General features: G+C 37.6%; 1 protein-coding gene across 1 annotated transcript in view; it reads right to left on the bottom strand.

Annotated features, from left to right (window-relative positions):
• The window catches only part of LOC311162371 (myosin-IIIa-like), a gene marked incomplete at both ends in the record, with an annotated part of 39,077 nt that extends 13,618 nt beyond the window's left edge, over nt 1-25,459 (bottom strand). The window contains 4 exons of the mRNA XM_084220686.1: nt 2,016-2,115; nt 2,887-2,991; nt 20,348-20,482; nt 25,292-25,459. Coding sequence (XP_084076812.1) covers nt 2,016-2,115; nt 2,887-2,991; nt 20,348-20,482; nt 25,292-25,459 — 508 coding nt within the window. The remainder of the gene's footprint in view (nt 1-2,015; nt 2,116-2,886; nt 2,992-20,347; nt 20,483-25,291) is intronic.
• Between the last annotated feature and the right edge of the window lie 204 nt (nt 25,460-25,663).

The following is a 25,663-nucleotide window of genomic DNA, read 5'->3' as shown; positions in this document are numbered from 1 at the left end:
TGCCCCATGTAATAATTGGTTCAACCTAAATCAAAAATTTTGCTTCCTCTGAGTATTTACTGGGTGAAAAAGACACCGTATCTCCATGTCTATCTTATTCTGTAGCCTGTCAATTTTATAGGCTTGTATAATAAAAGATGGCTGAGTTTAAGTCCCAGATCCAATAAATGTTTTTGTACAACAGTCTGTAGCAATGCCAACATGAGAGATTTTCATCAACTCACATTCCTGGCTAAAAAATGATCTTGGAATCTGATTAATGTGGGATTAAATCCCCTAAGTAGAAGACACAAATCCCACAAATCCCAGCTGAATACCTTGAGAAGCAGCTTGAATGGTGAATGGTACATCTTCCATTATGATTTTATGAAGACTATAAATTTATTCCATCTGAAACTACTCATTATTGGCTTCAGATTGTTTTTCTTCCTGGGGAGGAGGGGGGAAAGCCAGGGAAAATATCAACCTACTCCAAAGTTAAAGTGCCATTTGCATACTCCTTTGAGAGGATGGACTGCAGCTATTACAGGCCCCTTTTGAGCCCACATAAATGTGTGCGTAGGTATATTTGTTTCTCGTGCCTGTTCTAACCTGTATTTTGGCATCACAATTTTCCCACAAGAATTGAAGATTATTTTTCAATTACAGCCTTATCAGGAGATTGCAGTACCTGGGGAATAAAGAATTCAGGTCCTCATCCCTACAGCTTGTAAGTTTTGATATCTGCATAAGTGATTTAATTTTCAGAAGCATTGATCCTCTAATTGCCTCCAGCAACTTAAAAATTTTTTCCACAACAAATTAAAAGCCTGTGTGCAAAAATAGTGGGTTTTGCCTCACAATAAACTTCCAGATTATCAGAAAATACTAGTAAGTATATTGCAGATGACTTAGGAAATACAAAGATTTTTCAACGGAAGATTTTATCTGAGGAATAAAAAAGAAATACATGACATTTCAAAATGATTACTAACTCTAACAGTTTTGGGAATTTGTGTGTGAAGTCCTGAGAGTTCCATAAATACAACCTACTGGCAGGAAAGAGAGTTAAAACCCCATGATTAGTTTAAACAATTGTTATATATCAATTAAATCAGAATCATTAACAAAATAGGAGGGCAAGGGAAAAACAAACATTTTCCATCTGCTGAATTAAATATATTTACAGTTGTCTGCTGTGCTGTAAATTAGTGACCAATAAATTTACTTTTAACATAAGAAGGCAATGTTCTACCTGAACATAATAGTTCATACCAACAAGCACTGCAAATTTTTATACCCCTCATATGAAAAAAGAGTCAAACCCAACCTTTTAGGCAAATGACTGTGGTACTGCTGATAAATAACAGGTTGCATCCACTTATCCATGTCTCTCCTCTTCCTTTTCAGTGGTGACACCAAAGATGGAAGCATTCGAGAATCCTTTTAGGCCTAACAGGCTTCAACTGACCCTGTTAATGCCAGGTCTCAGATTTAGATTTGACAAAATTTGTCTTCCCAGACTTTAGAAAGGGGGGATTACCTATATAATATTTCTTCCTCTACTGCCTTCAAATATCTCTTGTTTTGTTTTAAATCAAATAAAGGAAGTATATGCATCTGAGGTGGAGCTCTCCCATTCTTCACAATACCTATTAAGTTTTAAATGCTCTCATATAAAACATGAAGCTTTTTACTATCAGCTCCTAATTTCACTGAACCAGTGCGTAGTTCCTGGAGGAACTGAACACCAACCTTATTTTGAATCCTCTATTCTTGCTTTGCTATTTCACTTACTCTGTGCCTCAAGGCATTTGGCACTTACCACCACAGTATTATAATTCCTGCTTTTTAGCCATGCTATTGAAACAGCATTACCCAAATTACTAAAATAGCTATCAAGTTTAAAAAAGTAGTATTGGTTATCCAAGTGAATTTTAACAAAAAAACAACACAGTTAATATTTTCTGGTTTATTTACTCTATTTTCCATACTTCAGGTGTAAAACATTGCAAATATAAGTAAACATAACATACCAAAATCCACAAGCTTGACTCCTCCTTCAGTGGTCAAAAGGATATTATTTCCCTTAATATCACGGTGGATAGTTTTGTTTTCATGCAAGTGCTGAAGTCCCTGGAAGGTGAGATGTAAACATGAACTTTTAACAACAGCTCTGTTCTCCATATTATATTTGCAGAAACAACAAGGTAGTGGAAAAGTATGAAAAATACTTGAAGCATTTTTTTTTAATCCAAAACCACAGGAATGTCATTTTTACTGCAAAACCACTTGCCACATGACAAGGACAAAATATTTTTTCATTGCCCCACTTTACGACAAATAGAAATTTTAAGATGAAAGCAGAAAAATATCACTATAAACCTACACATAATACCTTTAGAGCATAAACTCAAAGAAAACTACTAAGACCTAAATTCCACCAGAGAAAGTAAAATTTCAGTTATAAGAAAATAATAAATAAAGACAGTTGATCCTGATGAGCAGAACGAAATTCTTGTAGCAGGGTTAGAATTTGCTAGATATATGGATTATTTTACTTTAAAAATAGTTTGGATCCAGCATAGGAGGCTGAACAGTATTTTGATGGTTTTTCTGCTATTTCTTAAAAGAAAAGCAATTTTGACGCTGAACTGCATTTGCTAAGAAAATTGATCAATGGTCAGAAATCAATTTTCATTCTCTTAATAGTGAAATGAACAGATTAACTGCTATTTACCTTGCTTGCTTAAAAAGAACCATCCTAATTACACATTGCCTTGATTTTATTAAACACTGCTATAATACAAGATAGTCACTGTGTTAGTGCGGACATGATCTTCATTCATTTAAAGAAAAAAGTATGAGCTGAATATTGACTGTCCTTTCATTGAAAGCTTATCTTACCATCAGAGCTTCACGTAAAATGTAAGCAATTATAAGTTCATTCATCCTTTCGCCTCTCTTCAGAAATCCCTTCACAAGATCAGTCACAGATCCACCATTGCACAGCTACAAAACATAAGGGGAATATAAAAAGGAATTAAGGAGTGTTGGAGTAGCCATCTGGTTTTTGTTTTCAGTATTTTTTTTTAATCTGTAGCCAAATGAGATTCTACTAAACTGACAAACTACAAATTTGTCCTTAAGTCTACTATTTATACAAACAACATATACAGCAATTTTTGCAAATTATTTTTCATTACTTTCTGCATTTAATTCTTCTTGTCCAAACACAAGTATAGTAGTGTATCTCTTTGTTTTCATATATCCATGATTGCTTTTCACTGAAACAGAAGTAGATTACAATGCAATAAATTAACTGTGAAGGCATGTTTTGTGGGGCATACTAATTGCTTCTTATATTCATCATGTGGAACTCACTACCAATGTAGATTATTACAACATCAATTCTCAGGTACAAAAGCTATGTACAAAAAATGGATTTAAGGCATCAGAAGAGAAATTTCCCCAGCGTGAAACCTACCAAGGGTAAAGCTGCCCTTTTTGCCAAGCAGCACTTAATTCCTAGCACAGGGAGAAGTGATACACAAGGCATGGGCATTGTGGAATATGATGAAAGCACTGTGGAAAGAAAGGTTTCCCACTGAAACAAGGTGTCTGTGGGTGTAGGATTAATTATAGCCTTTTTTGCATCAACCCTGTCAGCTCCTTGTTCCAGATGTAGAGCCACAATCTGCTCTGGACAATCCTCTCCCACTCTCCAGAGGAGAGAGCCCAGCCAGACTCCTGCAAACTCCTGTCCTGTCCCATATACATGGGAAGCAGAGACCTGGCCTTGCTCTCTAGAAATGATAGTGAGCACACATTACCAGCAGATTAGTTTAGACTGCACTACTTCGTATGTTCATTTTTATAATTTACAATTTTTCTGCTGGAAAAAGCAACAATGTAACTTTAGTGGGTACCTACTGCTGTAGGAGTTTCACATCTGCAAAGATGAGATAGGCACTTAAGCCCTTAAACTATCCATAATGCACCTGACAATACTCATTGATTGAAGAGCCATTTGCCTCTGTAAAGGAGTAGCTGCTTCCAATAAAACAGTAAAAGAAACCTCTATTCTAACACAGTATTATCATCTAGTAGCTTTTCACATGAAACTAAGTTTCCATGTAAGATATTTTAACAGTGCAGCACAAAACAGTAATTCCTCTGCACATTTGAAGTATATTCAAATCAAGGACATAATTTACCAGGAAAACCTTTCAACTGCAGAATTCTAGACATCAGATTCTTTTGTATATATGCATTTTTCATCTGTTCTTCTTTACCCCTACATTTTTTCTGTGCTGCAATTAAAAAAAGACTTGCACCTTACAGCACCTTACAGCATTTTTTAACCCTTTTTACCCCAACATAACAATAATTATCTGACTACCTTTGAAACCCCTAGGCTGCACTGAACTTGTACCACAGGAATGCCTACAGAAATGCCATTCAATACATAACTCTTGTTGCAAGATGGTCCTCCATCAGGGCAGCAAAGGCTCTGGTCTGTCAGGGGCTGAGCTCTATGGCAACAGTCGTGGAAGTCACTTAACCTCACCCTTACCTAAGTGGGACAATATGCATGCTTAGAGAGGGAAGAACTCACATGCTTAAATGATGGGATTAAATGCTTTGCTGGATAAGGATCAGATTCCCAAGCAGGATTTCATTTATTGTCATTAGCCATGCTGGTCTGCCTTCTTCACAGACTTTTTCAAGTTAGTTATTTTTTCACAATGACATTTTTTTTTCAGGGTTTCTATCCTTTTAACTTTGGCACATCACCAATATATTTAATCAAATCAAAAGGATTATGAAAATTCTGGTTAATTTAAAGCTCTTGAATTCAGAGCACTGAAACTGTCTGAGAAGTAACAAACCAATTGTGAAATACATTACACGTATGATATTCTTCAAATTATTTTTCTTCATTATCTCATATTATATTTTGCCTCTAACAGATGGATCTTTTTTCTTTACAGAGCTGTATACCTGTTCAATGTAAAGAAAACCAATGCAGAAATGAATCTATTCTTTTCGTAGGCAGAAGAAGGGAGAAACTACACCTCAGAAATCGCCCTCTTTAATGCTTTGGCAGTAAAGCCAACACTGAAATTATTTGCCTGGGTCAGCAATATTAATTTTCCCTTTCTTTAACATGTTGCTCTAACTAATTTTTCTACTACTCTCATAAGATATAAATCCTCATTATGAGATAACTATCTGCGTTGTAAGATAAACTTACTGAAAATATCAGGTAAGGTAAGATACTAAAACTGTGATTATTTTAGACAAAACAAAAACTGAACCTGGGTATAGAAAAGGTCAGCTAAAAAGGTCTTGAAATAAAGAACCCAGAAGTCAGCTCTACCACCATGGAAACCCTCCACCAACTCCCAAGGCAGGGTGGCTGCTTAGACAAAGTTTGGCTGAGAATGTTATAGAGCTGTACTTTCACTTACATCAGACAATAAATATTTTTCTGAGACCACCAGCATACTAGGAAGAGGGGAAAAAAAGGCTGGGTATTAGAATGCAAGCAGCTATAAGGAGGAAAAGGGATTATTGGAATACAACCACAATTAGAAAAGGAGATTATGGCAGACACTGCATGTGTGTGCTCTACGCTGTGTGGGTGGGAGGGGGAACGATGACGACAATGATGACACAGGTTAGTATTAACTTTGTTCTATTTTAATCATCATGGGTAAAATCCTGTATCTGCCCTAATTTCCTATCTCTACTGTGCATTTTTTGGAGGTGAAGCTGCCGCATGTCCCTAAAACCTGCACATAACTAAAGCTGAAATGGTGATTCTTTCTCCTGACTCAGGTTATCAAGCTGAATGTGTACTCAATTCAGAGGTATCATACACACCTCAAAAAATCCATCTCCTAATGAGTCTGGCTCTTCTCCTCTATCTCAAAACAAGATGCTACAGAAAGTTACAATACTCCTGTATTGTAACTTTCTGTAGATCAAGATCTTGATGTTGATCTACAGAATGGGGATGTTGATCAAGATCTAGTCCATAGAAACTTATAGGAGTAATAAACCCTAAATCATTAAAAAAAAAAATCACATAACCTTGATTTGTACAATCCTTTAATGAGAGATTATGGGATAAACATTATTTAGCAGTACTGCTAGACAGAAAGTTTCCCAAGGTGTTCTTAAATATTGCAGCTTATAATTATGATATCTGCTGATTCTTAGTAGGATGCTGTCCACAGTAAAAACACTGTTAAGCCTCTTAGCAAAGCTGCTCAGTTCAAGTTAAGTCAACTGAAATGCTTGGATGACAAGAAATCATGAAGGCAACAGAGATAATTTTTAAAAAAGATCTTTCCAGTTTTCATTGAAGCATCTAGAGAAGGGAGGTACTGGTAGCTGTAGCTATTACTTTGTTGCAAACATTGTGAACGTAATTACATGACCATACAGCTGGTCAGTCTGTGTCATTTGCTCTACAGCATTTGGTAAAATCTCCTCAGAACAACTTGATGACAAGCACTAAGCAAAGAACAACAAATGCACAGAGAACTTGGGACAGCCATAAGCAGGAGCTACGTGTCTGACTGAGCTCTGCCCCAGGGTAAGGCTGCTCTCTACCATGAACGTCAAAGCAACTCTCCAAATCAAATGACTTTTCACCTGTCACGAGACATGACCTCTTCTGGGAGGAGAGGATTGTAACTCTCTTTCTGTCCCACACTAGAAACCCCCATACATTCACACACATTCTCTTGCATACACAGAAACATTTCTTGTGGTTTATATCAGATGGAAGCCCCCATTTAGCTTTGAATATACTCAGCTTGAAAGGGACAGACTCTTGAATTGTCCAGCCTATGAGACACAGGAATGGAAGATATTTGTGACTGTCCCACAGGGAAGTAACTTAGAAATGTCAGAACTTTGCACATGGGGAATTTTCATCAAATTAATATTAGTCACTTATTCTATTATCTCCTTGTGATTTAGAGGTATTTTCCTTACCAGCAGTTTTTTCAGTGCCTGCATTGATAGAATGCAAATATTATGTGCAAAAACAAGCAACTAAAAGGAGGGTAAACTGAAGGCTTAAAATGGGGTGGAGAAGACAGAATCTTCCTAGTGTCCCACAGCAAAGGCTAAGAGGCAAAAACTCCCCACTGCAAGACAGGAGATTCCTACTTGACATAGATTGAAAATTTTCCCACTCAGTTAAGCACTGGAAGAGATTACACAGTGAGTCTGTGATATGTCCATCCTTGGAGATATTCAAACTTAAATTGAAAAGACAAACCGGTAACATTTCAGTTAATTGTGTTTGAGCAAGGGTTGGACCAAATAACTTCCAAAGGTTCCCCTCCATGCTGTACTTTTATATGGTTCAGAATATACGAATTTTACAATATTCAGTTCTTAGTCTGGATTTTCAGACAGCAGAAAGAGTGGGAAAGAATGAAGGAAATCTTGCATACCTAAACCAATGGAAAGAAAAATTTAATAGAAAGCTTGCTTCATATAATAATCTGTTTTGAAGAGCTGTAACTCTGATGGCCATGCAAAGCTGTACCAAAAGAGGTGCTTAGGAGTCTTCTACAGTGGTAGAAAAGGATTCCTCCCTTACGATTTTCTGGCACTCAAAAAGGCAAAGACTCATACTGGGATGACATGCAGTTCTCCACCCACCCATCTGCCACAACCATGTGCCACTGTAATCGAGCTATTAGTATGCTAAGCTATCTTCAGAAAAAAAAACATAGAAAAGTATGATCCTAAACCCATGAAATGTCACTTAAAATTGCCATTGCATCACAGTCATGCAGATGTTCTTTTTAGGTCTTAGTCACTCTTCACCTGACCCAGTTACACATTTCTCCTCTTCAGCTCCTCTTGATTCTGATGCCCATTGAAGATTCAGTATCAGCTCCCCTTTTAAGAAAACCATCAATTGCACTTTTGCTGGAGCCATTAGAGCCTTTAATCATCCAACTGCTCCTCACTTATGCATCTGTACTAAGCTGCCAGGTACTGTTTGCTTGCATTCTGCAGTTGTCAAGGGGCTTTCATCTTACTTCAGTAGCTTGGAAGCAAACAATGGGACAACTACAATTACTTCCTCCCCTATCTTTACAGGCTGCTCAGACATAAATGACTGGGCAGCATATCACACAATGCACAATTTATGTCATGAATGAATTACAGTTATGAAAAAAAGTCCAACCTTGCTTTAATGTTATCACATATAGGAATGCTAAAAGCATCATAGGAAATAATCTCTATTTTTATCCCTGTTCTTAGAATAGATCAATAATCAGACCTGTTCTCCTAAGCAGCACTGCCAGTCTCTGACCTGACTGCACCTTTTTCTCAAGACTGACTGCTGTAAGAACAAAAGATTCTTAGAAGAACAAGAAGAACAAGAAGATTCTTAGTTGTTGCTGTTTGTAACATATAATTACAGAAGCAGAGGAGTAAAAGGGATCTCAAGAAATCACTTAGTCCACCACATATGCACTGTGAAGAGACCGGGTACTTTCAGATATGGCAGATATATGTCTAACTTGCTCCTAAAAATCCCCATTGAGGAAGATTCCAGTCTTTCTAAGTAGACTGTTTCTGTGTTTCTCTAGCCTGATAGAGCATTTTCCCGCTATCCAACATGAATCCTTTTTGCTTCTCCCAAAACTGCATTACTTTTGCCCTTCCTTTCAGCTGTATCTGATAATAAATTATCATTATTTTCTATTTCCATCTCTGTCAGACTATTGTCATGATACACCATTTTTTTTCTCTTTTTTAGGCTGTACAGTGTTAATTATTGCAACCTTTTGAAATTCTCCACATTTTCTCAACTTGGACTGCCTTCAATTTGCCGCTGATATTTGTCACACATTTTGCCCAAACTGCATACAGAATTCCTTGGAAGTCTTGTCTTAGCTGAGAAAAGATGAGCAGACCATAATAATCTCCACTTTACAGAGAATTCCCTTCTGCAGAACCACAGCCTGGTCAGGTATGTCCCATTTCTTCTTCCTATGGATAGCACTATTTTGCATGAATCTCTCTTCTGTGATTCAAAAAAATTTCTCTGCTACTCACAACTGTGAATCTGATGCAATTCCCCTATGTGCCTGTAATTAAACTGGGTATCTACTTCAACTTTTTATGTGAACTTTTTTTCATCATTCAAGCTATTATTGAACAGAAACAGACCTAAAGCAGATGCCCACTCAAGATTCTCCCAGCCTAAAAGTGAACTAAATCCAGTTTTGTGAAAAAGAGGTAATTTGTTTTATTGTTTTTGTGAAAGTTCTGTATTTCCACATTTTCCTCACAAGCATGTCACATGGGACCACATAAAATCCTCACAAAAGACACATTATCATGTTAAAAGATTACATTGTACTAATACAATTTGTTCTGGTCAGTCCAACTTGACCACTTATGTTACTGGGTTCTGCATGTTCCACAGTGGTTTCTATTAATTTGTTCTGAAACCATTGTGGGTATCAAAGTTAAGAAGATTGATCTGTATTTCCCTAGGACATTATTCTTCCTTGCAGATTCTAAGTATTCCTCTATCTCATTTCTCTAGTAACCTTGTCTTTACCACTCTCCACGTTAGACCCTCTGAACTTGTGTTTAAATGCTTTAGAGAGCATTTTTGTTCCTCCTATTTTAAGACATTCTGAAATTGCATTCTTACTAGTCTCTTACTGTGCTTCTATTTTTCTCTGCACCAGCTAATTTGTTATTGTGTTTTTAATGTGTTTAAAAAACTGCCAGCTACCCTGGTATTTTCCTGTATTCTTACATTATTTTTTCTAAGTACAGGTACCCACCAGCTCCTGAAGCCAGCTAAAGCATACTGTTTCTAAGCCCATTATCTTTGCCCTGCTGCCACTTTGCCATCCTTTCTTTTCCTAGGTGAGTGAAAGCAACTATTTTGGGACCTTTTTCCCTCAAATTTCCTTCCACCTCTTTTCAAAAGAGATCTTCTCTATGAGAACAGACCAGAACAAAATCTACCTCATACAGCCATTTCCAGAGTCGCTTTCTTTGCCTCCTCTCTCCAAACAAAGGCTCCATGAACTGTCCATCTCACAGCTCAGCTGTGACCAGTAACTCTTACTCTCTGCCTACGTGTGACACATTTTTTAATTATTACTGCCAAAGAGCACATTCCACTGACAGTACTTAACACCTACCACCCATACCTAAAGGTTCTTTTGAAAACTTACAGGAAACTAAATCAGTTTCTTCAGTGGGCTGAGTGGTTCAGTACATAGCTCCTGTCTGTGCAGCACAGTTCTAATTTCACCTCCAATGGAAGAAAGATGTGCATTGTAGTTTCTATTTTTCCTAACAACTGGACAAGACAATCCATAACCAAAAGAAACCACAGCAATGGTTTCTCTATGCTTTTAGACAAAGCTGATTGCTTTCAATTTAGCATGAACAAAATATATTACTGAAACAGGCATCTTTCCTGAATTATTTTGCTCCAGTGATCAAAAACCATGGGGTATTTATGATTTTGCTATCTTATATCATCTAGCACCTCCAGGGCTGTGTTAGTCACAGCCTCACGGGTGTTTATTTGTTGCTTCTGATTTCTTTCCTTTCCGTTTGGTTTTTAACTTCTCATTTTCTTTGCCATGCACATGCACTGACAAGACAGCCAGCCAGAGGAAAAGCTTGTCTGTTTCATCTTATGCAATGCTGGCCTTCACAAACTCATGTTTCTCAGTCAGATCATAGATATCATGGCCAAAATGGAAAAGCTGCAACCATGCAATTATTGCCTAAATTTCTTCTTTCAAACTCAGCATAATTGAATGAAGCCAAACAGGCCTTACATAAACAATCCCCAAAAGATCCCCAAAAGAAGGATTTTTCTGTTCTAAAACATTTGTAATATTGTGAAAAAAAACCCAAGAAGGTGACAGTGCTATTACAAAGATTTAATGGACAGAGCCCCGCTCAATTCCCCTTCTAGCTCACCCCAATGCAAACTTTACATTACACTATCCCATATTTCACAGTCTCTATGTTATATTTACATCCCCATCGAGTTGCTAATGCAGAAATCAATGTATCACCTGTCCATATCTTCTTAAAAGATTATACAGCTGAAGTGGAACCAAGCAATTTTCTGTAAAACAACTGGGAGTGAAATATATTTAAAACAGAAATTCTGAATGAGCTTCAACTATAGCTTCATGGCCTGGCAACACCATAGCACAGCTGTAATTTTTTAATAATCAAATAAATGGAAGGGTCATTTTACAAAATAAGAGCTTACCTAAGTGCAAAACTGAGAGGCATTGGTCAGTAAAAGGCCAGAACTTTCTGAGCAAATACAAGAGGCATCTTACGAAGAAAGATTTTGATAAAGCTAACTTAGTGCAATTCATTATTCATCACAAGGAGCAGTGGTAAAAATAACATTTAAGAGGGCAAAACCATTTCCTTGGCTAGGGAGAAAAACAGGGACTAACTTTGGGATCCATAATGACAGAAGTATTTCTACTGACTGCTTCAAACCTTAGCTGAGGCTCTAGAATACACACAGAAACCCCTAAGCAAATAGGGCAGCCTGTGGTAACAGCAGGCACTTCACAGCTTATATTTCCTGCTCAGAGCTGCATTACTTTTGTCCACTCTTCACCAGTTAAGAAACATTTCAAAGCACCTTCCTTTTCTGTAGCATCATTTCTGTTATTCAGAGTTCAGACAGTAGTACCAAGTACTGCCATGTCCATGCTACTCATAATCCATTTTATGTGTGTATTTCTACACAAAGACAGTAATTTAGCCTAATTCACTGTAATTTAAATTACTGCAATAGAATTCTTCCCTATTGAGTTTGAAATCATGGCTGGGAAAGCACAGATCCAAACAATGGGGCTTGACTAAAGGCCGCTTTTACAAAAGGAGTGAAGCTGAAACCCACTCATCCCTAAGGCAATTTGTCTCCTTATGGGAGTGTGTGGGACATGAAAGGAGCTAGAGGACTCTGCCACAGGACTCTACTAAGCAAGCACATTCTGAAGGACTTTCTTAAAGGTAATTTATATAAGAACAAATGATTCTAAACTCAAAAGCCACATTTTTCTTCTCCTTTTTTTTCTTATTTTAATGAACTACTGGAATGATTAACTCAGAGAGACTAGATTGGACAGAATTGAAATTAAAGTGTTTTGTTAAGCCAATCTCTCCCTGCTCTGTGTGTATATGTAAGGCAGTTCCCTGCTTCGAGGCTTTGATTTCAACAAAGTCAGCAGCAACAAATGCTGGCATTATTTCTGGAGCCCAGGAAACCTTTCATCACCACTGACACCTATCTTGTTTCTGAACCCCCAGTTCCTTGCTCCTTGCTATAGTACTTTTCTCCTTTAGTCAGCAGCTTTCATCTACCTCTGCCTGACAAAGAATGGGGGGGAGACCCCTCTCCCTAGCACTGGAGTGCCTTCAGTCACTCTCTTTATAAAGAGACCCAGCATATAAACTGAGAGCAAAAGCAGCAAAATTGTTCTGTCTATCACACTTGAATTTAAGCACCTAACCATCAGGTGTCAGAGAGCAAACCCTCAAAGAAGGAACAAACAACTCTTACTCCAAGCATTCTTTCAATTAATGATGCTATTCCCCATTACAGGTAAAGGAGGTCTGGTTATCTTGGATCTATTCAAAAACAACACAAATGTGGGTTTTGCTGTTTTGTTTCATTTTGTTTTTAAATTACTTTACATCTTTGGTAAAAATTGTGTTATAATTAAATGCACAGAAAACAAAGTGATGATAAATATTAGAAAGTGAGAGGCATATTATTCCTATGCTACTGAAGTAAATAGTGGTATTGTAAAACTATTTTCTGGGCTTCTGCTTTACTGCATGGTGGCAAAAGTTGTTAGAGGTTACTGAGAACCAGGTTTTTGTATGTGAGTATTCTCCAGCAAGGTGCGCCATAACCAGTTGTTTAAAAGATGCAAACTGTTCCAACCACAATGTATTATGAAATATTCATTATGCAGGGAAATTATGAGTATTAGTAAAAGTTTGAAGCATCAAATGATAGTTGTAGCCACACATCTTTCGTCTTGAAAAAATAGGATATGATTCAAGAATGAAAAATTGCTATAATTGGGAAGCAAAGAGGGACACATTAGAAATGGAGAAATCAAGCCCAATTCAGGCATGTAATGGATCAAAACATTCAGTGTTGGTCTGAATAGAGCAATTATAACCAAAGGCATTTCTGAAAAATGACCTGCATTAAGAAATATGAAAAAGCAATTTTCAATTGTTTAATTTTTCTGCTATATATGCCATTTGAAAATAGCTAATAATATTTAGGCAAATGACAGGTTCCTGCCCTTTACTCAGCCTTTTATGGAACCTAAATGGACTTGTTATTTTCCAGTATACTAATTGCCTGAAACATTACTGTTTTATAGCAAATATCACATATCAAAAACAGGTGTATATCTGTTTTCTTATTATAACTCTTATTATATATTCCATTAAACAGCACAACTGCCATTCGAAGCTTTTTTTGAACTCCATAACTTGCCTTTATTCCTGTAGATGGAAACACATCTGCATATAGTAACTCCTATTTCGAACAAAAGTATACTGTACACATGCCAAAGGAAAATCCTAAATAAATTATTAAATTGTCCATACCACAGGGTTCTCTATTTCATGCAAAAGAGAAGTAACTGATACAGTGATGTCTCTAGTTCATCTCAGGTAGGCTCATCTTTTTAGAAGCTAAAGAGAGACTGTTGGGTCTTGCTTCAAGGCAAATTCCTGTGGGGCTGACTCCAGCCACTGCTCATTACTCAGAGGGGCCTCACCAAAAGAATCAGGTGATTGAATTTGGATTTTCCCAGTCTTGCTAAACTGTCACAGCAATTAAAACAATATCAGTTTCCATCCTTCTACCCATTCCTTATAGAATCATAGAATATTGCCAACACAACAAGACCCTCCACAAAGCCACTATTCCATACATGTTACAGGACTCTTTGCCCTTTTAGACTGAGATATGGGAAGGAGGTGAAATCATCACAAGCTTGGTCAAGGAAGATTATCTAGATTTTTAAAAAAATATTGATCTATTTACCTATCACACAGAACTTACCAGTCTCACTATATAGCTTAGAAAATCAAACTTAATGTGTTAAACTTAAATGCATAAATATATTGCCATCTACTGCAAAAATTGACGTGATTGTAGAAGTCAAAGAATCTGTCATGGTTGGTTTGGGTTTGTTTTAGCTCATTGGGGTTTTTTTGGGAAGGGTGAGGAACAGGGTGGTAATTAGCTTTTTACAGTTTCTTGTCTTTCTTTATATTTTACATCACCCTGACTTCCAGCCCTCAAACATCTGAAGCCTCATTCAAGCTGAGGTATGCAACAGCAGGGAAATATTTTAGCCTTCTTTCTTTTTTTTTTTTTAATAAAAATACCAATGACTGGATCTTCGGACAGTTGTTGCTCCTCTTTTGTAGAAACCACACCGCAACCTAAAATTGCCCTACTCTGAAGTAGGAAAAAAAAATCTCCCATCCCCTCAGCAACTGGACTTGCTGAGATTATTTCTTTACATGAACATACTCCATAGATAGGACATTATAGAACAAAGCAGAGGATTTTTGTTGTTGTTTAAATAAGAAAGATGCACTTCTGTGAGCTTCTGCCTCTATTAGAATTACATGCAATGTTTAAAAGGCAACAAGAAGCACTTTCACAGAGCGTCAGTGAAAGATCCAAGACTATTAACCACACAAAATTTGGGCATTAATTATACTCATTTTTCTCTGACACACATGTAAATTGTGCTGTCACTGTTCATTTGTGAATCTCTGAGGAAAGTTTATAAATATTCTATGAACTCTAAGGCTCTCTTTGTGACCACAGTTAGATTTGCAAACATGTGGAAGCATCTGATTTGCTAAATTTCTCTCTCCAAAGAGCAGTGCAACAGCACTCCAGGCCAGATGCAGCAGTGTACATATATTGTGCAGCATTCTTAATTTTACATAGGAGTTTTTGCAACACCTTCTTCTCTTGGCTTTAATGATTACTTATCCCTAACCAGCCATCTCCAACCGTGCCATTATTCCTTAGAACCCTCATGCTGGCTGCCCTTTCTCAATCACATCAAACATGAGCTGGATGCTTTACCTGTCAAAGCCCTCAGCAGTGCTAATACCATTTCTTATGGAAAAAGAGATCTACTTCTATCCTTGATCAGCTCACAGTGGTATCCATTACTGGGTATCTGCAGGCATAATGTGTTTTCCATTCTGCTTTGAAGGAGCAGCTAAATCGAAAACCATAGCACCATCTTCCTTCAAATCCAACCTCCTCCTTAATAACTCTCCTGAACTACAGTGCTGACAAATACTTACTGCTGATTTGGATCACAACTGACTTCTGTTATCCATTCAGTTCTCCTTTTCCAAAGCTATTTGTTCTATTGCCTTAAATCTATGAAGAAAGCTCTCTGCTTTGAAGAGTCACTTTTCTGACAGGAAAGGAGTGAATAACTGATGCTATACACATTGTGCTGGGTTCTACATCTCTAGTCAAACTCAAGAATGGTAGTTCTTCTAAAGGATCTCCATAAAACCAGAAAGGAGTTCTATCAGGGATCTCAGCTTGTCACATTCTCATTTCATTTAAACACCTCACCAAAGGCAACTGCCCTTGTGATTGGTAACTGGGCAGGAGCTGCACTGGTGGGCTACTCTGCTGCCATAACACAGCAACAGTCTGTTGGCCGGTTCTCTCTCAGCTCTTACCCTGTTACAAGCATTTTGGCAAGCTTTACTGGAAATAAACTAATTGTAATGGACCAACATAATCCTGGTATAGCAGGCTGGCAGTTTGATATACTGGCCTTTTATTCCTTTTTTCCATATGGTGCTACATTTACAATTGTTACAATGTCCATACCCTGATTAACCACAGAATCACAGAATCACAGAATAATGAGGTTGGAAGAGACCTCGAAGATCATCAAGTCCAACCTATGCCCTAACACCTTAACTAGACTATGGTACCAAGTGCCATGTCCAGTCTTTTTCTAAACACATCCAGAGATGGTGATTCTACCACTTCCCAGAGAAGAGCATTCCAGTACTTTATTATTCTTTCGGTGGAAAACATTTTTCTAATATCCAACCTATACCTTCCCTGATGTAGCTTGAGACTGTGTCCTCTTGTTCTGCCAGCTGCTGCCTGGTGGAAGAGACTGACACCCACCTGTCTACAACTCCCTTCAGGAAGTTGTGGAGAGCAATAAGGTCACCTCTGAGCCTCCTCTTCTCCAGGCTAAACAGCCCCAGCTCCTTCAAACGTTCCTCACAGGGCTTGTGTTCCAAGCCCTTCATCAGCCTTGTTGCCCTCCTCTGGACACACTCAAGCATCTCAACATCCTTCCTAAACTGAGGGTCCAGAACTGGACACAGCACTCAGGGTGTGGCCTCACCAGTGCCGAGTACAGGGGAAGAATGACTTCCCTGCTCCTGCTGGCCACACAATTCCTAATGCAGGTCAGGATGCCATTGGCCTTCTTGGCCACCAAGGCACATTGCTGGCTCATATTCAACTGACGGGTTTTCACTTTGTCTGTGTTTGCAGAAAGAGTGGCAGGTGAACTGATGCACTAGTTTTCTGTGTTCTAGTTTAATTCAAACTCCTGAGAGCTTCTACTTACTGGGTTGAAGATTTTTTTTCCTCTTTCTGAAAAAAACCCATCACAAATAAAAGCATTCCAAGGACTTAAAAGAGAATTTAGAGAATTTAGACATTTGTACATTTCACTTTTTTTCCTCTTAATTCTAACTTTAAATGATCAAAGTTAAGTAAAAAATCTGAATTACTTCAGGCAAATTATAAATCAGCAAACATAGATGCCAACTGAATCACAATAATCCATCATGACAATATTTCTGTAATTCTTTTGAGTTATCAGTGTCTGGTTAGCAGGTTCAATTAACATAAAGAAAAACATTTAGACAATGAAACTCAAAGTATACCACTTTGCAAAAAATCCAGCATTACACAAGTTATTAATTCATTCAATGATTTCTCCCATGTTAAAAGGTTGAGGGAAAGGGAAAGGCTAAAATGACACCTCTTCAGAGAAGCAGATTCCAAACACAAGCTACTCTACACTCCCACATGATTGCTCTGGTGAAGATTACACTAGATCAACAAAAGGTTCCACATGAGAACAAAGATAAATCAGGTTCACTCAGTCTGGACTGTGCACTTGTACAAATTGCATCTACTACTCTGCAGGTACTTTTTAACAACAGAGCTGGCTAGAAAATAGAGCCTGAAATCCACTGGAAACTGTAACATATTCCCCTTTCTCATATGAGCAGGAGTCTAAATTTCTTCACACTGAAATATAATTAGATTTAGCAACATTTTTGCAATGTTGAAAACATCATATTCTACTACATGGAATATTTTATAAATAGAAATCAGCATATTATAGTGATGCTAAAACTCAACTTGTAAGCTTGTAAGGGGAGACTGTAGAGAATGCCTGTAACATCACCAGGTTTAGTGTGTCCATAAATGGATACTAAATGGAATAGTCTGGGACATCTGTAATACAGCAATCATGGTTGCTGGAAAGCATGAGGGAAATGGACTGCAAAAACTGGACAACAAACTCTTCCTAAACAGCATTGTCTAGTGCCACCACAGTACACAGAAAGCTGAGCTACAAGGACCATTGGCCTAACTCAGCAGGACACTGCTCATGCTCTTGAAATGTTCAGGGGAAAAAACCCCACCTAAATATAAGAATATTTTGTCAGTCTTCTTGACATTCAGCAGAGTGAAAGGGACGTATTTCTGTAACACTTCTTGGCAATTCCCTCTACCTCTCCAGAAGTGAGAGGTTTCTGCAATGTGCTTTGATATTACAAAACCGTATTTTTGGGTGGAAAGTCATTCCTTCCAAAATTTTTCCCCTACCAAGGTAAGTTTTAGCCCATTAAATAAGTTTTAGGGTTTTTTTACTGTATAAATAATGCATGCTTCCTCTATTTCCTATACAATTATATTGATGGCTATAAAATATACTAGCATACTTATGTGACTCAAATTATACCAAATTCATCTCAAATAGGGTATGCATAACTTTGCATCTTCTCAAAATGGACTGAGATGCTCCTTAAAAGTTCTACGTGATGTCTGTAGGAAGTGAACTATATAGAAATATGTTGCATTATGATTCTGGTTTACAGCAGCAAGTAAAAGCTGTGTAATACCTACCATTTACCTTGCTATGGCTTTTCAGCCTTCACTCTTTCTTGCCCAGGTTGTTCTTTCCACCAGGCAAGGCCTGTGCCATTTGTTCTCTCCACCTCTCCCAGACCTACATGCCTTCCTGTAGGGGCCTGATATGATTCCTCTCTGCTCCATCTTCCATCAGATGATTTCCAACGATCTCAGATATTTTCCCTTCTGAATTAACATCCAGAGCAGAATGAAATGGGCTAGAGCACACTCTGCCTCTGCTGTGTCACCATGCTGCTGTCTGCTGGCACCAAACTGCTAAGCTGATTCGTCCCAAGTATGGGATTTCTTTCCAACACAGACTCAGTAGGACAGTTCCTCCTGCCTGAGTCTCTGGTCACACAGAGCAAAGCTTAATGCACCCAGCAGGAATCCTCCTTCCTGCAACATTCTGTACTATAAACATGATTAGAACATCCAAGGAAGAGCAGATGTTCAGCTTATCTGAATGCAGCCTACAGAGAGAAAGGCATTTCTGAAATGAGAGTCAAGAGTACTGTCATTCTGTACAGATGTTTTCTTGTTTCACTTTCATTCCCATAGGCAGTTTTCTTAAAAATACATTACATGGGACACGTCTTAAAAAGCTGAAGATTTTTTCTTCTAGGAAAAAAATCCCAAACCCAAACATCAAAATATATGGATTCAAACACTCCAGTGAATAACTTTTTTGGTAACCTGCAGTGGTGATTCTAAATTCATTAGTAAATGCTAAGTTTTACCATCTATCACAACCCATTCCTATTGAAATTTGAGAAACTTTCTCTCCAAATTGTCTTGCCCACATATCCCATCAAAGAACACAAAACGGAGATGATGAAAAAATACTCATTCTTATAAACTGCAGGACACCTTAACTGCTGCTGTGAAAAGCAAACTGCAGCTGTAAAGCTGCACACAAGCTGATAAGAAGATGCCACTTAAACAGAGAAATCTGTTTCATGACAGTCTTCCTTCACATACACTATTATTAATAGGAAAGCTTCACCAAAGTCAATACTAAAATTTATTTTCCTGCTTATGCATATCTACACATACCAGCTAAAATTAATTGCATTCACAGATCTACATGTGCAGTGACAGAAAGCATCCAAGACTGTTCCACACACTCCATACTTGCATATGTACAGCTTGGCTTAATAAGAGTAAATATAAAACATACTCCATATGTAAGCTGGTGTTTTTCACATAAAGAACATAATTCTATGTGAAATATAAAAGTTAAAATATAAACACTTGACTGTTTCCTCCCAGTCTGTTTCAGCCTGGCTGTTTGGCATCCATCCTTTATAGGCCAAAAGTTTCACAGATGGGAGTTTCAAATTCCCAGCAGACACAATGGACACTGGATTTTCCAAGATGCTCACTTCACAAAGACCTGACAACTTTTGATGTCAATCTAACATAGTAATTTGTTATGATTTGCAATGCAAACCATTTTTAAAAATAACTTCCAATGGAACACATAAGAATTTGGAATATTTTTTTTTAGACGTTACACATTGCATAGACTTAATTTGAGGAAAATGAAGGGCTCTTCTCCTGCTGCTGTCAACACCATTTGGGCAGTAGCTGCTTTAATTGGCTTACTTATCTATCTGTACATTTACCTCCCACAGAAAAAAAAGAAATCAGTAAAATAATTCTATAATTTCATTTGGAAAAAAAATCACCATACTGTATTCTTTAACTGCTATGTCATATGTTAGTGATATTTAAAGAAATGCTACTACAAGAAGACTCCCATGGCAAGCCTTTTCAACAAATAAATATTTTAGGAAGCAAATCCTGAAAATTTATTAGAATTTATATCCTAATTCTGAAGGCACAGGACTATCAGTGTAATATCAAGATAAGAACACTGAACAATTTAATCAGAACAGTAAAAAGACTAAACGACATATTTATCACTTTGTATGCAACTACTCTTAAAAAAAAATTCACAAATTACTTGCATCTCATTCATTGAGTTTATACTAAACAATGGAATACCAACTAGAATAAACCTCCTTTTTTTTCTGTATTATTTACCTCAAGAACTAGCCAAAGCTGGTCTCCATTTTTCACATCTTTCTTATAGTACATGCCGTAGAATTTGACTACATTGGGATGATCAGAGAGAGCTTTCAAAATGTTGTACTCAGCTTCAATTTCTTCATCAATATCCTAGTGTCACAAATGAGAAATACATAGCAGTTAACAAATAAATAATGACAGCCACTAAAAAAAACCAAAACCAAAAAAAATCACGAAGTATTTTCTGACAATTCTAATGTAGTCTGAAATGATAAAAGAAAAAAACCAAATAGAACACAAATATACCATTTCTAGAACTGCAAAGCCTGGCTCTGTTTAGTGAATAAAAACCAGTTATTTTTTAAAATTTTATTGTCTTTATCAATTTCAACTAATGAACATGTGGGGTATGACAGAGCAGCCCTCAGGAAGGAGCAAGGGTCCTGAAGGACAAGAAGTTATCCATAAGCCAGCAGTGGGGGTCCAAGAAGGCCAATAGGATCCTCAGCTGTATTAGGAAAAGCATTGCCAACAGGTTGAGGGAGGTGATGCTGCCTCTCTACTCAGCCCTGGTGAGGCCACACCAGGAGTGCTGTGTCCAGTTCTGGGCTCCTCAGTACAAGAAAGACATGGAGCTAATGGAGTGGGTCCAGAGAAGAGCTATGAAGATGATTAAGGGATTGGAATATCTCTCTTATGAGGTAAAGCTGAGGGAGGTGGGCCTGTTCAGCTTCAAGAAGAGAAAAACTGAGAGGAACCTCAACAATCTCTACAAGTATCTGAAGGGAGGGCGTCAAGAAGATGGATTCAGGCACTTCTCAGTGGTGCCAAGCAACAGGATGAGAGGCAATGGGTAAAACTGATGCACAGGAAGTTACACTTGAATATGAGGAAAAAATTCTTTATTGCATGGGTGACAGAACACTGGAGACAGAACACTCAGGTTGCCTAGAGAGTTTGAGTCGTCTCCCTCTCTGGAGATATTCAAGAACTCTCCAGCTACAATCCTGTGCCATGTGCTCTAGCAAGACCCTGCTTGCACAGGGAGGTTAAATCATATGCCCCATCACTGGTCCCTTCCAACCTTAACTACTCTGTGATGTCAAGGCAAAGCCAGAGCAATCCACAAGTAGGTAGCTATGCAGGTGCCTTGGGAAATTACGTGTTACTGCTTTAGTCTTAATGGTAACCCCAGCTAGAAAGGGTGTGGTTGGGACTACCTCTTTATCTCTTTGTGCATGAACAAGTATGACTTCAGCCACATCTTATTCATTTGTCATCCCATTTTCTAGAATTATCTGGGAATTCTTCTCATTTTCTGCTGTTATAGAAGCAGGTGACATCCATGGTTTCTCTGGGTTCTGCTACTGAACTATAATAATCATGTTTTTTTGTCACACTCTCATTACAGACCTTGGGTTTCTTAGTGTGGGGAATCCTTTTAGAGGTGAGATATGAGGACCAGTTTTGCCAACAGATGCACTGGGAGCTGTGCAAATCCCTTCAGACCAAAAATGGACACAGGTATTGGCAGGCTTTAGCAGGTATTGGATGACTCAGGTAAACCTTTCCCACCTGTGCACTGGAATTGCTCATTGAGGGATGATGATTACACTGCATTTGAGTCACTCTGACAAAATATTCAATCCCTCTTGACAACAGATAAAGGCAAATATCTACAGCCATTTTCCCCTCATTGTTGAGATCTCAAAAAAAAAAAAAGCTGAATACATTCATTTCAGACTTAAAAACATTTTCAATACAATTTTCTATTTACAACTACACAAAAAGAAGTGAAAAATCCATTCTAGAAGAAGGCTCCCTTATGAACTACACTATCCATATGAATGGATTTCATACCAGTGAAAGGCTCTGCTCAGTGCCAAAAACCCATCTCAGCAAAGCCAAAAAGAACTGACCATGGCTGAGAAAGGGGATGTTCTGTATTCCCAATGAATGATGCTCCTTCTCATTCTGTTCAACACACCTGCCCCAAGAGCACATTGCTCACTTGTTTCTTATACAGGTCTCCACTATCCTATTCAAGTTCCTCACAGGAGCCTTTTGTCTTGAGACCAGCTTGACTGTTCTCCAAGAACTTCCTCTGTCACCAGTATCTTCATGAATCAGCCCATTAAACTTTCATATTAAGATTACCAGGATAAGTCTTCTCACAAGGAAGGACTTTGGAGGTCTTGTTATTGGAACAATTCAAAAACAGCAGGAATTTACCTCTTTCTAAAAAAAGGAGGAACTCACTTTAAGGTAATTTTCCCCAGCACAACACAGAATACAGAAAAGAAAATACAAGGAAGGAAGAAGGAACCAAAGTATTGAAAGTGGCAGAGGATGGAAAGAGAAAGAAGAAGGGATGAAGACAGAAAATACATCTGGCAAAAACAAAAGAAAGAAAAAAAACACAGTCAAAAGCCAAAATTAAAAAAAAATTATATAATAGTTTTGACTGCCTTGGGGAAATTGGAAGAGAATTAGTCCACTATCCTACTGTGAATTCATAGAGGCTTCTGTCTCCTGAGCAGTACTCGGATTTTATGAGCTTTTTACAATTATAAGGAGAAATTAAATGATAGAACATTCATTCTGTGCCTACCAAAAAGAAAAATATTCCTTGGTATTTTATGAAGGAAATAACTTGAAATATTTAGTTGAATTTAGCACATTTACCTTCATAAAAAAAAAACTGTATTAGAAATGGCAGACTGAAAATTTTCATCCTATATATAGGATAATTTGGCAAAGAGTTCTAAAGTACAATGGTGTTTACTTATAGTCCTGAGGACAAGACTAAGCCTTCTCAGTTCCATCTTCATTTCAACACCTTTGTTCTCTTGTTTCAGTTTTAAAAAGCGAAGCTGTTATCCAGCAAAAAGAGTCTGTGCTCTAAAGGATTAAACATTAAAAGCTTATTTCAGTTTTCTATCACCCATGATAATGTAGGTTCCCAGTTTAATTTCAAAACATCAGTTAAACCAAACCATATTTCTTCTGCTTTGTTTCCCATCTACCTCTCAAGAGGCACAATTTTGAAGAAATCTCCAAAGAAAAAGAATTGTAAAATGTAAAGAAGAAAATACATAAAGTATCTTTTCCTTTATTGCAATGGCTCCCTCTGCAGCCATTATTAATACTTTCAGTTTAAATAAAAAGAATTCATTTATTGCTTTCATTTTATTTCCAATACAGGATTGTCATTTTAGCAGTTACATGGAGGTACAGCAGCTACTCCAGACACCCTGTAAATAGAAGAGGGCAGAGAAGAATAGCGTTCTTAGAATAAAAAGGGTAAAACATTTAGTTAAGAGTCAAGTCTTGGAAGACTGATGTTGACTGCACTAGTGCCACTTTTTCATTAAAATAAGGAACCTGTTTTTATCCGTTATATATTTGCCCATCTTCAATTTCTTATATTGCATCTTTATCCAGCCTATTTCTTCCATCTCCTTTACATTCTATTCCTTTTTCCTACTTAATCTATTTCTCTTTCCTCTAGCATCAGCTTTACTGTTTCTTTTTTCTTCCTACTATCATCCTTTAATCTTTTTCTGTAACCTCACAAGTGTACAGAACATTGAAAGTTTCACTGATTTCTTCAGGAATTCCTGCCATAGCCAGCTGCCACTTAAGAATCACTCCTGAGCACTTCTGAAGCATAGAAAAGCAAAAGCATTTCCTGACAAACAGGCATTTAGATGAACACCAAATGCAAGGAAGTCATGCCTATTTATTGTAAGTACAAGAGCCTTGTTTACAGAAAGCAATAGAGTCAAAAATAGTTTCCAATACGTTTGAACTCATCAAGATGCTTATCACTTGGCAAGTTATGTTTACTTTGGAAGCGGTTGTGGTACTGAATGGAGATGAGCACCCTTTTGGTGCTTTGAAAGCATGCTGAAATAAAAAGCAGATCAACAGGAAACAGCATAGATAATGGAAGACACTACGTTTTCACCAAAGTATTTCATAGACTTTTGTGTCTATGGAATTATAATCTGACACTGTGTGATGTGCAGAGGTAGAAGAGCCCTGTGTGGCCGCGCAGTTCCAGACCTGTAGGGTCCCCACAGCACGGCATGCTCACCCATTCCTGCCCAGAGGTGATGCCATGGAAGCCCACACCTTATAAACCTATACTGAGAGTGCAGAAGATGAACTTAAAAGGGCGTCCAAATTAGGAACAGCTGCTTTCCCATGTTTTGGTCTTAAGAAAAGTCCCAAGCCATGAGCAGGACCACTGAAGTCAGTTGGGTGAGCCTCTACAAACCAGACTAGTGTTCTTCCTTATTCTTTGAGTGTTAATCTGCCACCCAACAAATGTCAGTTATTGAAAACAAAACTGTGCTCTACAACTTCATAATTCCATTTCCCAGTTGCCAGGTGCTTTGTGTGTAGAGCTAATCCCCTTGCATTTTCCATTTGAAAAGATGGATTCCTCTATGCGACCTACTTATTTTGGCACATTTCAAAAACACAGAATGAACAATAACAATAAAGTATGCTATTTTATTTTTGAGGTATCGCTCATAGCATGCAACTCAGCTACAAGCGTGTACTCAGATGCTTGAAGGTACAGGTAAGTACTTAGAAGTAAATAACTTCCTTACTGGCCAGCACGTCAAAACCTTAGAAAAAGGAAAGGGAACAACAGTAAAAATAGAAGATAGGACTCCTAATACTGAAAAGGAAAATAATCATCTCTGCTTCCAAAAACAAGAGAGAAGAGGTAACAAAGTTTAGGTATACTTCTGACTTTTACCATAAGCAACCACTTTTAAGATCACTTATGTTGAGAAAAATGCATTGATAGATAGCCTGATACATAGCAGGCTGAAATAGTTTATTTCACAGTCACTTCTAATACAAATTATCTACAAAGATTAAGAGGAAAAAAAAAAAAGACTACATAAATTCAAAATTAACCAAGTAATTTAAGTAACTTACATGAACAGGATCCAAAATTTTGACAGCTGCTTTGCTGCCATTTTTCTTATTTAACACCTTGAAAACTTTTCCATAAGTTCCTTTGCCAATAGTCTCAATTATTTCCCAGGTATCTGAAGGATCAGGAAAGCTATCAAATATTATTGTTTTCCCAGACAATGGAAGCATCTCAAATGATGGCTCCTAGGAAAAAGAGATATCAGTGTTCACTCAACAAATGGTTAATAGCAATTCGTTTCCTAGAAATGGGAAGAGAAATACACACTCCAGCCTCAAACACTAGAAATGTTTTTGTATATAGTGTGCATGCACAGATAGCATTATGAATAAGAACTGCTGCACTTGAATTTCCCTTCATTGGATATCGTGTTG

Source organism: Fringilla coelebs, assembly GCF_963513975.1.
Source record: "Fringilla coelebs genome assembly, chromosome: 1".
NCBI lineage: Eukaryota > Metazoa > Chordata > Aves > Passeriformes > Fringillidae > Fringilla > Fringilla coelebs.
The sequence above is the reverse complement of the archived record's forward strand: the minus strand, read 5'-3'. Positions and strand labels throughout refer to the sequence as shown.